This window comes from Peromyscus californicus, unplaced genomic scaffold, assembly GCF_007827085.1.
Source record: "Peromyscus californicus insignis strain IS unplaced genomic scaffold, ASM782708v3 Scaffold_12__1_contigs__length_115047231, whole genome shotgun sequence".
NCBI classification, from domain to species: Eukaryota; Metazoa; Chordata; class Mammalia; order Rodentia; family Cricetidae; genus Peromyscus; species Peromyscus californicus.
In genome coordinates, this window is record NW_026294413.1 from 68238256 (window position 1) to 68253728 (window position 15473).

The window sequence follows — 15473 nt, forward strand, 5'->3', positions numbered from 1 at the left end:
CCCACCAGACTGGTCCCTCTCTGGGACCAATAAACCACCCCCAGTGCACCACAATATACACCTCATTCACAGGCTTAACCTGATTTCAGACTTTAGTTTTAATGGTTAAAGCTGCCCGCAGAAGCCAGGCCCGAGCATGCGGACTGTTTGCCCTGACTCGCCCCACCCCTCCCTCTGTTCCGCTTGAGCCCAGCCCCCAACCCACTTTCCTCCAGGTACAGAAGTGGGTCAGGCCAGAGTCAACGAATGTCTTTGCACCCAGCCTACTGCAGTTCACGTCACTCAGGAGGGGGTGGAGGAGGTCATCAAGTTGTCAGAGGGGCCTTCCTCAGGACTGGCGGGTGTGGCCTTCTGGGTCTGGCCCAGGGTGCCCCCGCGGCGGGAGCTGTACCCTTCGGAGGCAGTGGCCTCCAGCAGCTTGACTACGAAGCCCGCGCCGGCCGAGCGCAGCAAGCCGCCGCCCGCGCACGCGTACAGCACCGGGTTCACACTGCTGCTCAGGAAGGCCAGCGCGATGAGCACGTTGCGGGCCAGCTTCAGACGCTGCCCCACGGAGTCGTCCTTGTCCCAGCCCGCCAGCGCGCGGCCGGCTTCCACCAGGTTCACCAGGTGGTAAGGCAGCCAGAAGGCGGCGAAGGCCAGGATGATGAGCACCACCAGGCGGCCCGTGCGGCGACTGCGGCGGAAGCGCCGAGCCTGCAGCCTGCGTCCGATGTCAGAGTAGCTGGCCACCACCGCCAGGAAGGGCAGCAGGAAGCCCGTGGTGGTTTCGAAGAGCAGATGGAAGGCACTATGCCCGTCGCTAGGGTAATCCGAACGGCAGACCAGAGTCCTGTTGTACCGTTTTACTGTACGGTACGCAAGGACCGGTGTGGCCAGCAGAAAAGACACCACCCAGATGCATACCAACACCCATCGAGCAATCGTCTTAGTGCGCATCTTCTGGGACACAAAGGGGCGAGCCACTGCCAGTGAGCGGTCCAGACTCATAATGGTGATAAGCAGGACGCTGGCATACATGCTTACTCCACAAATATAGTGGCACAGGCGGCAACCGGTCACTCTAAAACTCCAGGTGCGTTGAGACAGGGCGTGTAGGAAAAAGGGAGCAGTGAGCAGCACAGCCAAGTCGGCCAGAGCCAAGTTCAGCACCAGCAAGGCCGTGACAGAGCGCTTCTGCATCCTTTTCAAGATGCTCCACACCACAAAGCTGTTGCCAGGAAGCCCCACAGCCAGGGCCACAGACAGTAGGACAATAGGCAGAGACAGAGACATGCCCCCGGGAGAGGAAGATGCTGCAGGAGATGTAGTATTGGGAGCCATCAAAAGGACCTGGAGAGTAAAAGTGGGCACGCCCATGAGGAGAAAGCCAAGGGATTGATTCTTGGCACCTCATCACACTAGCATGAGTACTCTGATCTCCAAAATCAGAAGTTTCCGAGGTACCTCCAAATATATACATCACTGTCAACCTCGTTGTCTTAAAGGGACCTGGTTGAAGAGAAAGACTAATTTCCTAACTGGGTGGTGGGGCCCCTTCTTTGCCACAGACCCAGTTGCAAAAGACACAGCAACAACTGCCTTTCCAGAGCCTGTCACCCTCTTTCCCTTAAGAGACCCCGGAACCCAGCACCAGCCTGGGAGACTTTCCTCTCCACTGCTGCATCCCATGAAAGGCTAGCTCTTCTGTCTCCCGAGAGGCCTCTATCCACTTAGCCCTGCGACTTTCTTCAGTCACCTACCCACTCTCTCTAGAGCGGACCAGCATGTACCAGGAAGAACTTGGACAGAGAGGGGTTAATGGACAGGCCCCGAGGGCAAGTCCTTTTGCAGTGGTCAGGCTGTCTTTGGAGATTCTGTCTCAGCACCTCTCCAAGCTACACCCGAGACACACACATACACTCACACACACACACCACTCACATACACACATTCTCACACAACACACTGACACACTCATGCACACAATCTCTCACACAACACACTGACACTCAAACACAGACACACACACACACATACAACACACTGACATACACATACACACACACACACACACACACACACACACACACACACACAAAGACACATACACCATCCAATTCCTAGGATACTTACAAGGTTTCCTAGATGCTGCTCAGAAGCCAATGCCACGTCCAGGGTCAGGGCAAAGTCATCGGACAGACAATTCCTGAATCGGTCCTAGTGCTAGGGTCTTGGTCCCACTTCTAAGTCTGTCAGCTAAGTCAGCCAGAGAGGAAGTACCGCAGAGCAGAGGAGGGAAGATGCATCTTCCTGAGGGTGAGGCTGAAGAAAACCCACACCCTCCTTTACTGTTCGAGAGGGACAATCTTTGTGTTCCAGAGCGGCCCGGAAAGGAGGAAGGCTCCCTGGGTGGGGCTAAATGAGAAGTACCCAGGAAAGGGCAGTGAGCTAGGAAAGAGGGGTGCCAGGAGTGAGTCGGCTGGGGTGTGGTCTGAAAATGCAGGTCTAGACTGGAGAGGTGAACAGAGTGATGAATTATATCATAGGAGGAGGAAGCAAGGCTCAGAATGAGACTGCTAGCTTAATAAAAAATATTATCTTTGTACTTCACGTGGTCAAGGCCACCCTAGGCTGCATGAGATCGAGAGAGACCGATCCACACACAAGGGGCGGGGGGATATCAAGGAAAATGTGCAAAAAGTGAATGAAGGCGGAAGCAACCTATTCTTGACTTCAGGTCAGACCATGATCTTGGTGTGGATATAGGCAAAAAGCCTTCTCCAGCACCTCCCATTACAGGTTAACCAACTCTCCATTCCTTTGGAGAGAAGCCAAAGTCTAAGTGATCTCCTTCATAGCACAAAATGTGGATTTCTTCTCCTTCCCCTACCCACTTGACCATATAGTCCAACCCTGTTGGACTCTCTCAGTGGGTCCTAGGCAAGGACTGGTACCACTCCTTTCCTTCAGCCTTACAGCCTTGCACCGTCAGTTTCAACGTGGACGGAGAAAGTGGAGGCTAAGCTAGGCTGTGCTGAGAAGGAAGAACAGACGCGGTGGCACGGGAGCCGAGATGCCTCCTCACTCCAGCCCTACCGCAAGAGCATCTAAGAATTTGGAAAGAGTTGGGCGCTGGTGGTGCACGCCTTTAATCCCAGCACTCAGGAGGCAGAGGAAGGAGGATCTCTGTGAGTTCGAGGCCAGCCTGGTCTACAGAGTGAGTTCCAGGACAGCCAGGGCTATTACACAGAGAAACCCTGTCTCAGGGGGAAAAAAATTAAATAAATAAAAAAGAATGTGAACAGATAAACAGCCTCCAAAAGCCTCATCCTTCGACTTCCCTCGGTGAAAGGAAGGACGCCATCTCTCTTTGAAGTCTCCACCAAGAACACATTCCTTCAGACCGCCATGAGTCTTACCATTTGACTTTCCACCTGTCGCTTGTCAGGAAAGATGTAAAGCGTAACAGTGGCCGTCGAGGCCCCTTATGCTTCCCAGTGCCCTCACTTTTCTCACGTTGGGAAAAGCCAGATCAGCGTTGACCCAGTAACTGTCAAGCAGAGGATATGATGCAAAGGAGGCCAAAACCACAGCACGAACTGAAGGCAGAGTTGAGGAAGAACTCTGACCACACCGGGTGTGTAAGGTGGAGAATTTACAACAGAGGAAGTTCAGAAACCTCTGCTCCAGAACGCCAGGACAGGAAGAATTCTGTGTTTATGGATAGAAGCTTCTGGATCAGAGCTCCAGGGCCACCCAGAGCCCTTTCCAGCAGAAAGGGTTGTCTTTACACTTTTCCTCAGGCTGCTCTATCTTCCTTGGGGAGTAGTCTTCCTACTCCAGAGACTAGATACTCTAAGCATACTTCCTCCCTAGTTCAGAGGTCACCTCTACCCCGGTTACGGTGTTCCTAGAGTGACCCCGGAGACTGGCTTTTCTTTTTTTCTGTTGGCCTCTGCCTGAAGAGTGAGAAAAGACATTGAAGTAGAGCCCAGAGTAACCACTTGGGAGGTCAACTACCTCAGTTTGCTGAGGACCGATGGGTCTAGGAACAAGAAATTTTGAGGGCTAGTAAGAATGTTCTGAGCCAGCTAGGATGGACTGGTCCTGTGTGTGTCCATGATGTCCCCTAAAGAAAAACAAAAACAAAAAAACTTGCTCAAAAAAAAAAATTGACTCAAAAGAGTCATTCAGGTTTTGGATCTAATAATAGGGAGATCCCAAAAGATGGAGGCTGGAAAGTAGTGGAGAAGGGTTAGGAACGTCTAACATCTTGCGCAGAGGGAAGGCAGCAGAGAGAAAAGAAAAGGCACCACCTTCCGGAATGGTTCTTTCAGTTTTCCAGCTACTCCAGCCATTTGCCATACCTCCTCCTTCCTCATCAATCCTCAAACTTCCTCTCATGAAGAAAGTACTGGCTCCTGGACTTCCTCACAGGCCTGGTGACTTTGGGGGGCGGGGAGTAAGCAGAGGGTCAGAGGGAGAGGTGGAGTCTTGTCACCCCAGGCTCCTACATCACGGTCCAGTCATGTGCCTCCCCCTCACTGTGCTGACCCTAAGACAAGCACAACACTTTCCTTTCACAGGGCACAGATTTACTTCCCCTTGGAGGCCAGTTTCTTCCTCCGAAATGCTTCTAAGAATGAATTTTATCCGCCCTCAGCCAAACTCCACAGTGGTTCCAGAGACAGGCCTGGGAAAACAGATAGCCTGGCTGGGGAGGCAGGGCAGAAAGCCACTGAAGGCTGGCACTGTCGGGTTCTGGCCCGTCCCAGTCAAGAATGAGGTGACTTCAGTACAACACAGGCATGATGGACCACTAACAGGAGCACATTTAAGCCACACGTTAATGGCTTCCCAGTGTATTTCACACAAGTAGCTACTGGCAGCATATAAGCAATTCTGGTACATGGATCCAGGCCATATTGCAAGCACCAAATATGAACATAGGCCACAGTCACCTTCACAATCCCATGTCTTGGAGTAACCTGGGCCTATAGAGTAATCCTGTCCAGTCAAACCAAAACTGCAATCAGAGAAGCATCCCCAAGTACCCTTGAGTTCCAGGAACCATGGAAAGTGGTAGGGGAGCCCCGAGGTTTGAGGTTCTGGCTACCATTCCTGACTGTCCTTCTCCATCCTACCCCCGCCTCCAGGATCTCCATTGCCCCTGCCCTGCCCCACTACTTTCAGCCTAGGTGTAGTTCGGAGCTCCATGGTACCCTCCCTAGAGCGGCTGCCCCCTCGGGCCTCCCAAGAGCCCTCAAAGAGCCGAGTAAGGAACCGGGGCCCCGCCCGGGGCAGCAGATCCCCCGCAGTGAAGACATAGAGCACCGGGTTGACGCTGGAACTGAAGAAAGCCAAGGCTGTTGTTCCAGCGCGCGCCGCCTGGCCCGCCCCGCCAAGCCTGGCCAGGGCCCCTTCGGGCGGAGCGAGCGCAGCCACCGCCTGCAAAAGATTGACCGCGTGGTAGGGGGCCCAGAGCAAGCCGAAGGCCAGCACGATGGCGCTCACCAGACGACCCACCCGCGTGCCGTGTCGCCCCGAGCCCCAGCGCGCGCCCCGCAACCGCGCCAGCGTCACGCCGTAGCAGCCGAGGACTGTCCCAAAAGGCAGGACGAAGGCAGTCAGGGTCTCCAGGCTCAGATGAGCAGCGGCGTGCACCGCCGATGGGTGGCACAGTTGACACACGCCATCGCCCCAGAGGTGACGGTAGACGGCGGCCGGGACGGCGAGCACCAGGGCGGCCAGCCAGACCCCCAGCAGCAAGCGACGGGCCAGGGCCGGGCTGCGCAGTCGGGGAGCCAGGAAGGGCCGAGTGACAGCTAGGCAGCGCTGCAGGCTGAGCAGTCCGGTGAGCAGCACGCTGGCGTACATGCTGAGCGCGCACACGTAGTACACCGCCTTGCAGCCCACCTGGCCCAGGGGCCAGGCCCGCCCGCTCAGGAAAGCCACAAAGAGCGGGGTGAGCAGAAGCACCGCGCCGTCGGCCAGCGCCAGGTGCAGCACAAGGGTGGCCGCCAGTGGCCGCCCCGCGGTGGGCCGCCAGCCCGCCAGGCTCCACACTACGAAGCCGTTGCCCGGCAGTCCCAGCAACGCCGCCAGCAGTAGGAAGGCCGTGCCGGTGGCCCGCGAGGCCTTCCAACTCAGCAGCGTCTCATTCCCAGGCGGACGATAGCAGACCGGCATCCTCCGAGAAGGGGGCTGCAAGAATCCACCGGGTGGAGCATTCAAGATTGGGGCAAAGACCCACGTTACCGCTGGTGCTAGATGAGAAGGGACTGTGCCCACCCCACCACCACCCCCAGCTTCTCTGCAGCTTGTCTGTGTCTTCTCTCCAGGAAACCAATTGAAACAACTCCTTAGAACCCGTGGCCCCTGTTCCCAGTCAGCTGTCCTTCCCTGCTCTTGGCATGTTCCCAGAGGCCGCTGCTACTGAAGCACTGGTGTTTCCCAGTCCTCACGGCAGACGGTCTCCGCCTCCACATCTGACCTTCCGGTGTAGCCCCCTCTTTATCCAATCCCATTCTTTATACCTCAGGGGGAAAGGTGGCTGGTGGGGAGTAAAGAGCAGATCTACTTACCTAGCTGGGAGAGAACAGCCTTGGGGGTCGAGGGCGGTTTAGGGAGGCTGACAGGTGAAGCGGCGGTGGATGAGGTATCTAATCCTGCCCCAAGCCTGCCACATTTGCAGAGGATGAGGCGAGAATGAAGAGGGACAAGATGGTGCTCATCCCCGGCCTTTCCTGGGCCCTCCTTCAGCCTACTCCTTCCCATCACTGACAGGCCCAGGCACGTGGAGGCCAGCCTCCCTAGGAAACAGGATAAGGCTGAGGAGGTGCAGGAAGGCACTCGGGCCATGAGGAGAGAAGAGGTCTCTGCTAAAGGCTGCTCGCACATCTCCCCCACCTCTGGCCCCAGCCCTTCCAGCCCACCTTCTGCGATGTTTATGTTCTCTAGCCTCCTTGGCTCGCCCGGCCCGCCCTCAATGGAGAAGGCAACCCAAGCAACCTACTTTCCTAGCTGCTCTCTTTTGGCTGCTTTCAGTCTCCTGTCCCTTTTCTTCGGCTTCAGTCTCGTTTTGAGTCTGTCCGGGTCCCTCCACCCTTCAGCTAGGACTGAGTTGTCTGTGACAACTTTTCAGTGTAAGACATGACACCCCAGTCCTGGGGGGCTAGGCTATACATGTAGGTATAAGGAGCTTACAATCTGTTTGGGGGTGGTCATAGCACAGGGGAGGGAGGGAGCATGTTGAGAGCAGGAAGAGGAGAGCCATTCGGTACATTTCATTTGTACTCCATCGGTAGCTGTCAGAACCCCAAGGCAGAAGTCTAGGGAATGCTTCATTGCTGGAGCCTTGTCCTTAGGTACTAATGCTCCTCTACCTGACCTTCATTAGTGCCTGAAAAGGCCCTGGCTGGGGCTCCAGCCTGCATGAAAAGTGAAGCCGGATAGGTCACAGAGCTGTCCAGGCACTTTGTGTTTCTCAGAACACAGGAAGCTGGGGAACCAGGAGAGTCTAGAAGACTCCCAGGCAGGAAAACAGGGACTGTGCCCACTTAAGGACTTACTAACAGTGAGCCTCAGTTTCTGTGCAACTGCCCATCATGGCTACAACGAAAATCAGAGACGAAGCCTGGGACATCAAAACTAAAGCCCCTGGGCTGAGTAGAGCCTCAGCCGGCAAAGTCCTTGCCATACAAGCATGAGGACCTGAATTCAGTACCCAGAAACCATGTTAAAGGGTTGCATGGTTCGGGGCTGGAGAGATGGCTCAGAGGTTAAGAGCACTGGCTGTTCCTCCAGAGGTCCTGAGTTCAATTCCCAAAAAACCACATGGTGGCTCACAGCCATCTGTAATGAGATCTGGTGCCCTCTTCTGGCCTGCAGGCAGAACACTGTATGCATAATAAATAAGTTTAAAAAAGGGGGGGTGGGTGCATGGTTTGTAATCCTAGTGCTGGCAGATGGAAACAGGTGGATCGCTAGAACTCACTGACCAGCTATCCTAACCAACTTGTTGACCTTCAGGCCTGTGAGAGACCCTGTCTCAAAGAAAAAAACCTCCAGCACCTATATGCATTCTCTCTCTGAGAGAGAGAGAGAGAGAGAGAGAGAGAGAGAGAGAGAGAGAGCGCCAAAGTTCTGATACTCTGATCACTGTGGCAGGGATCATAGGTAGAGAGGATCATGGGTAGAGAGGATCATTAGCGGGGGATCATAGGTGGGGGACCATAGGTGGAGGTACATAATTAGCAAAACAAAAAAGATTAGAGCAGTGTCTGCTCATGGCCACTGAAGCAGGCATTTCTGGAGAATGAAGCCAGAAAAAAAAAGTTGAGCTAATCCTTCTCCAACCGAAGAGGTAAGCAGGAAAGCCAGAGTACCAGAGAGAATCCTGACCATGCTGGTTCTGTAGATCAGAATCCAGCCTCTCCTCACACCATTCCCAGACACACTGCCCCATCTTTCATTTTCTCTGGTTCTCTTGGAATGGTCCCTGCTTCTCCCCCTGCTAAGCTTGCAAGCTTCCCCAGCTAGCCCAGCCTTTTCCAAAAGGTGCAGTTTATAACTTTCCAGTAGGTGGCAGCACAGTCAGCAGGGCTAGCATGGCATGCCCATCTCTGAGACTGGGCCAGAAACTGTTCTAGCATTCAGGGGCTGAGATATGAAGATCGGGGGGAGTTCAAATGGCCAATCTAGACTACAAAGTAAAACTGTATTTGGATAAGGGGGAGGGGAGAATCAAATATCAAATTCTATCCTTCACAACACATCTCTAAAGAGAGACACAAACAAGGTACTTCCACCACCCCACACAGGCTCCTCCTCCTAGACTTTGTTCCTATTACTTATCAGGCAAGGGGGGCAGAGTCCAGGCTTGACTCACCTCTCACTTCGTCAGGGCTGAGACCTCAGCTTTATACAGAAACAAGATTTCAGCCTCAGAACAACAGAGACGCACACAGCCCCAAAGCCACAGGGAGGCAGCTCACTTACTCCATCCCTCTACCATGGAGTACCTTTCAGCCTTGAACCCCAATGGACTGCTGAGGTGATTTCTAACCCTTCTCTTTATACTTCAGTGCTGGGGATATGGGGGGCCGAGGCAAACCTCAGCCTCTAGCAGGCTCACTTCCGGCCTCGACAGACTTCTCCAACTCTTAACTACTCTTTTGTTCTTCTCACAGTCTCTCCTTTGGATCTGTAAACCTAGAACCTCTTAGCCACCCCGCCCCATCATTATCACCAATTTTACCAACCCCCTCCTTGCCCCTTCTGGTGTTTTCTTCCTAACTACCAGGTCAGTATCCACTGTGGGCTCTGAAATTGGCCGTAGGGTCTGGAACTCAGCTCCACCACCTCAGCGACCCTTCCGTGTCTGTGATCACAAGCGGACGGTCCGGAAAGGACTGACAGCTGCCACCCGCCAGGAGCTACTAGATAAGGTAAGTGGTCAGGTTCCTGCAGTAGGGAAGCCAAGGGACTCCAGTCAAGGACGGTGGGATGGCGGAGCAGAAAGTGTGCATATTACACGGTTGCCATCCCTGGGGAAACAGTAGGTAAGAAGGGGTGGAGAACAGGATTCAGAAGTAATCACGGCATTTGTGTTTTCTTGCGCTAGGAATCAGAACTCTAGACAAGGGCTCTGCCACTGGTCTGAGTTCCCAGCCCTTCACTTCTATGAAAAGCCAGTTTCAAATTCTGATTTTGCTACTTCCTAGCTGTCAAGCCTTAGGAAGTCATTCAACCTGTCAAAACCAGTTTTTTGTTTGTCTTTCTATTGAAACAGGCTCTCACTTTTTAGCCCAGGCTGATCTTGAACTCAGAATCCTCCTGCTTCAGCCTTCTAAGTACTAAGACTACAGACACATGCCACAAAACCTAACTTGAAAAATGGTTTCAATGTTGGGCATCAAACCCAGGTCGTTGCACATACTAGGCAAACAATTTACTTCTGAAGCACACCCCAGCCTTCAATTTCTTCATCTACACTAGGAAATAATAAGCTATCTTTTAGGGTTTCTGCAAGGAATAAATGGAAAGTCTTTATAGATATTTTGACAGATATCGGAGAGGGATGCCTCTTGGCTCTGGTCTTCTTGAAGGAATTAATTCAGTCAAGAGACAATTTGAAGCCGGGTGGTGGTAGCGCATGCCTTTAATCCCAGCACTCGGGAGGCAGAAGCAGGTGGATCTCTGTGAGTTCGAGGCCAGCCTGGGCTACAAAATGAGTTCCAGGACAGGCTCCAAAGCTACACATAGAAACCCTGTCTCGAAAAACCAAAAAAAGGCCGGGCGGTGTTGGCGTATACATTTAATCCCAGTACTCGGGAGGCAGAGCCAGGCAGATATCTGTAAGTTCAAGGCCAGCCTGGTCTACAGAGTGAGATCCAGGACAGGTACCAAAACTACACGGAGAAACCCTGTCTCAAAAAACAAAACAAAACAAACAAAAGAATATTATCCCAGTTTTCTCTTGACCCTATGATCTTTAAAAGTTGTGTTTATATAGTTTGCTTTTATATATAAGAACTGTTCCTCTCCTACCTCATCCCAATCTAGCAAAACTCCAATCTAGCTAGTAAAGCTAGGCAGAATACCCCCAGAGACTGGAGTGGGCTGCCCATGGTGGGCAGAGAGATGGCTCAGCAGTTAAAAGCATGTAGTCCTTTTGCAGAGGACCAGAGTTGAGCTTCCAGCACCCACCTGGTGGCTCACAAGCAATGTAACTCCAGCTCCAGAGGATCCAATGCCCCCTTCTGATCTCTATGCACTCACATGCACATATCCACCCACCACACACACAATTTAAAAAATATATAAAAATAATTTGTTAAAGGAAGGTGTGTCAACCCACACAGTAAGTAAGTCTTTAGAAGATTCAGACCCTTTGTTAGTGTGCACATGCTGGTGGAAACCCTGGTGCTCTAGTTCCTGGTGTGGGGGAAACTACCTAAGTATGTCTTCAAAGATGTTTAACCACCATCACCAGAAGGCACCGCTAAGATGTGGCTGTAGCTTTTTTGTTTTGTTTTGTTTTGTTTTCAAGACAGGGTTTCTCTGTGTAGTTTTGGTGCCTGTCCTGGATCTCACTCTGTAGACCAGGCTGGCCTCGAACTTACAGAGATCCGCCGGGCCCAGCCTCCCGAGTCCTGGGATTAAAGGCGTGTGCCACCGCCGCCCAGCGGCTGTAGCTTTCTTTGGTTCCCTCCTGTCCAGGAGGTGATCTAGAGTAACCTGATTCCTAGGATAGGTGGAGGCTTTCTCAGAAGCTATCCTTAAAACTGAGTCGGTTGCAGTCAGCATTAGAATGAGTCAAAGGGAACAGCACCTGTGTGTGCTCCTCAAGAGGGCCTCACAGGAGCCACTCAGAGCCCTACCCTTCCTGGTCACCTTGACTATCTTATGCCAGCTGAAGCCCTTTTATTTCTTATCACTATTACTCCTAACCTAGTTCAACCCTAACATTTCTTTTAACACTCGCAAGTTTTCACTTGGCCTTAGAATGGTTAAACAGTGCTAACATTGAAAACAGTTGTAGAGCAGGGTGGTGTTAGTGCACACCTTTAATCCCAGCACTTGGGAGGCAGAGGCAGACGGATCTTTGTGAGTTCAAGGCTAGCCGGGTATACAGAGTGAGTTCCAAGACAGCAATAGCTACACAGAGAAACTCTGTCCCAGAAAACTGAAAAACAAAAACAAAAACAAACAAACCAAAAACACCGTGTAGAGAACAGGAAGGACGACACGGGAGGACACTGTAGATACGAGAACACAGATAAGCTAGATTTCATCTGTTTAGATTTCGTTTTCTTTTCCCTTTTTTTTTTTTTTTTTTTTTTGGTTTTTCGAGACAGGGTTTCTCTGTGTAGCTTTGCGCCTTTCCTGTTACTTGCTTTGTAGACCAGGCTGGCCTCGAACTCACAGAGATCCGCCTGGCTCTGCCTCCCAAATGCTGGGATTAAAGGCGTGCGCTGCTGCTGCTGCTGCTGCTGCTGCTGCTGCTGCTGCTGCCGCCGCCGCCGCCGCCGCCGCCGCCGCCGCCGCCGCCGCCGCCGCCGCCACCACCACCACCACCACCCGGCAAATTTAAGGCCTAGAGGTATATATTTTATCACCACAAAAGGTTTTATTCAGTTTTGGAGGGTTAAAGTCTAGGTAACACGATGTGGGTCTCCTTGGTGAGTCATCACCTGGATGGGTGAAACCATGGAAGGAGCATGCACCCAAGAGCAGCCACAGGTCGATGAGGAATTCAGAGACCAGGCTCACTCTTTTATAACACGTTTCTTTCTTTTTTTTCTTTTTTTTTTTTGGTTTTTCAAGACAGGGTTTCTCTGTGTAGTTTTGGTGCCTGTCCTGGATCTTGCTCTGTAGACCAGGCTGGCTCTGCCTCCCGAATGCTGCGATTAAATGTGTTTGCCACTACCGCTCGGCTTATAACACATTTCTCTCTTTTTTTTTTTTTTTCATTTTTATTTTTTCTATTATCAGCCTGATAATGTACAAATTCTTATCCTAATAGTGAAATGTTTCACGGAAGCTTGCCCAGTAATTGAGTAAAACCAAAACTTATTATAAGCCACAGTCATCCTAGGGTCCCCCTGCTATATAGCCTCCCTGGTTCTGTGGGTTGTAGTCTGATTGTTCTTTGCTTTATATCTAGAATCCACTTATGAGTAAGGACATACCATGTTTGTCCTTCTGGGTTTGGGCTACCTCACTCAGGATGATATTTTCTAGCTCCATCCATTTGCCTCTAACTTTCATGCTGTTGTATTTCTCTGCTGAATAGTACTCCATTGTGTATATGTACCACATTTTATTAATCCATTCTTCAGTTGACGGGCATCCAGGTTGTTTCCAGGTTCTGGCTATTACGAATAGTGCTGCTATGAACATAGTTGAGGCATGTATCTTTGTGGTATGATTGAGCTTTCCTTGGGTATATGCCCAAGAGTGGTATGGCTGGGTCTTGAGGAAGATTGATTCCCAATTTTCTGAGAAACTGCCATACTGATTTCCACAGTGGTTGTACAAGTTTGCACTCCCACCAACAGTGGAGGAGTGTTCCCTTTGCTCCACATCCTCTCCAACATAGACTGTCATTGGTGTTTTTGATCATTGCCATTCTGACAGGTGTAAGGTGGTATCTCAGAGTCGTTTTGATTTGCATTTCTCTGATGATTAAGGATGTTGAGCATTTCTTCAAATGTCTTTCAGCCATTTGAGATTCTTCTTTTGAGAATTCTCTGTTTAGCTCTTTAGCGCATTTTTTAATTGGATTGTTCAGTATTTTAATGTCTAGTTTCTTGAGTTCTTTATATACTTTGGAGATCAGTCCTCGGTCAGATGTGGGGTTGGTGAAAGTCTTTTCCCATTCTGTAGGCTGTCTTTTTGTCTTATTGACCATGTCTTTTGCCCTACAAAAGCTTTTTTTAATTTATTTTATGTGCATTGATGTGAAGGTGTCAGATCCCCTGGAACTAGAGTTATGACAGTTGTGAGCTGCCACGTGGGTGCTGGGAATTGAACCCAGGTCCTCTGGAAGAGCAGCCTGTGCTCTTAACCACTGAGCTATCTCTCCAGCCCTTCGTTTTATTTTATCCATATTTGGAGTCAGGGTCCAAAACTGTTGAAGTCTGGTATTAAACTTCTTGGCTCCAGTAGTCCTCCTGCCTCTGCCTCCTGAGCAGCTAGGACCGTGGGTATAACCACACCTGGCTATGATTGATTTGCCATTCAGTACCACTGGGAGTGGCTTAGAGGGGAGCAAGGGTAGGTGAACAGAAGCAAAATGAAAAAAAGGTCTGCCTCTGGTAAAGGTCTGTTAACAACTCAAAAAACCCAAACAAGAACTGCCATGTTTACGAAGGATGAGATGAAATGCTCACATCTACAATCCCAGGACCCAGGAGGCTAGCACAGAATTGCTGAGTTTGGGAACATGCTGAACTCCACAAATACCCTGTCTCAAAATAGTATACAGGGAAGCAGAGCTGAGACACCAACCAGTGTCCAGGGCCGGTGGGCCAACTAAAGAGATGAGGGGCATAAGCTAACAGCCGCCCTCCCTCCTGCCACTGGTCACGAACAGGTACTGGAGACCCTGCTGTTAAGTGGAGTGCTAACGCTGGTACTGGAGGAGGATGGGACCGCTGTGGAGAGTGAGGACTTCTTCCAGATGCTCGAGGATGACACATGTCTGATGGTGCTAGAGCGAGGACAGAGCTGGAGTCCCAGGGTGAGGCCCACAGTGGACTGTTGAGGTCACCAATCCTCTTCCCTAGCCTATCACTGATCTTGGGGGCTGAGGTACCTGGGAGGCAAAAGGGACCTGATCCAGCACCAACAGGATTAGCAGATTTCAGGGTATGAAGGTTCACTTCAGTAATGGGATGTCCCACAGAGTGGGATGTTGTCATACGGCCTAGGACGGGAGAAGCCAAAACATAGCAAGGACATCGCCCGAATCACCTTTGATGTGTACAAGCAAAATCCTCGAGACCTCTTCGGCAGCCTCAACGTCAAAGCTACATTCTACGGGCTCTATTCCATGAGCTGTGATTTTCAAGGAGTTGGACCCAAAAAAGTGCTCAGGTCAGAAATCAACATGTCACACATCCCTATAGTTGGAGCGTCCCTCAAGTTCAATCAAGTCCCACCTCTTGTACCCCAGTATCCCATAAGTTCTCCTTTGTGAACCCCACCCCCACCCCAAGCTTTCAAACTCAAGGCCTCCCCTCAGAGTCCCTTAACCATTTGGTTTCCTCTCACTCCTGCCCTTCAGGGAGCTCCTCCGTTGGACTTCCTCACTGCTGCAAGGCCTGGGTCATATGCTGCTGGGAATTTCATCTACCCTTCGCCACGTGGTGGAGGGTGCTGAGCGGTGGCAGTGGCACAAGCAGAGTCACCTCCGTTCATAATGAAAAAGTGACTGGAGCCGGTGTCCCGAGACCGGTCCCATGAGACACATGAGAGCTATATGGCATCATCAGATTTGGGGTCTGCAGTGTACCTTAGGTAACTCACCTGACTCCATCGTGACAGAACCTCTCAGCACACTGCCTTGGTCCTGTAGCCTGCACATTCCTGAAGAATGCTGCCTATCTTACCTCCATCTCCTGCCTTCTACTTATGCTGCAGAACCACAACCTTGTCCCCTGGCATGCTGATCCCACCATAACTGCTGCATCTAGGTTCTTACTGATCCCTATCCCTAAGACCCTGCACACCAATGACACAGTCCCTAGGTTCTTACTAATCCCTATCCCTAAGACCCTGCACACCAATGACACTGTCCCTAGGTTCTTACTGATCCCTATCCCTAAGACCCTGCACACCAATGACACAGTCCCTAGGTTCTTACTGATCCCTATCCCTAAGACCCTGCACACCAATGACACAGTCCCTAGGTTCTTACTGATCCCTATCCCTAAGACCCTGCACACCAATGACACAGTCCCTAGGTTCTTACTGATTCCTAT

At 51.4% G+C, this 15473-nt stretch overlaps 3 protein-coding genes across 4 annotated transcripts; 1 reads left to right on the forward strand and 2 right to left on the reverse strand.

Annotated features, from left to right (window-relative positions):
- Positions 1-64: 64 nt before the first annotated feature.
- On the reverse strand, positions 65-5074 carry Ltb4r (leukotriene B4 receptor). 2 transcript variants are annotated; one of them, XM_052733147.1, is made up of 2 exons: positions 2116-5074; positions 65-1332 (listed from the first exon to the last, which is right to left on the reverse strand). In XM_052733147.1, exon 2 carries the CDS (start codon positions 1321-1323, stop codon positions 283-285), a length of 1041 nt encoding a protein of 346 aa, XP_052589107.1. In that variant the 5' UTR covers positions 1324-1332; positions 2116-5074; the 3' UTR covers positions 65-282. The 2 variants fall into 2 exon arrangements, with proteins under 2 accessions (XP_052589107.1, XP_052589106.1); XM_052733146.1 differs by having other exon boundaries at positions 65-5074.
- On the reverse strand, positions 4812-6406 carry Ltb4r2 (leukotriene B4 receptor 2). The gene has a single exon (XM_052733149.1). It carries the CDS (start codon positions 6169-6171, stop codon positions 5095-5097), a length of 1077 nt encoding a protein of 358 aa, XP_052589109.1. The 5' UTR covers positions 6172-6406; the 3' UTR covers positions 4812-5094.
- A 435-nt stretch (positions 6407-6841) lies between these two features.
- On the forward strand, positions 6842-15435 carry Cideb (cell death inducing DFFA like effector b). Its single transcript, XM_052732064.1, has 5 exons — positions 6842-6979; positions 9210-9431; positions 14084-14230; positions 14396-14586; positions 14777-15435. Exons 1-5 carry the CDS (start codon positions 6842-6844, stop codon positions 14910-14912), a joined length of 834 nt encoding a protein of 277 aa, XP_052588024.1. The 3' UTR covers positions 14913-15435.
- Positions 15436-15473: the final 38 nt, after the last annotated feature.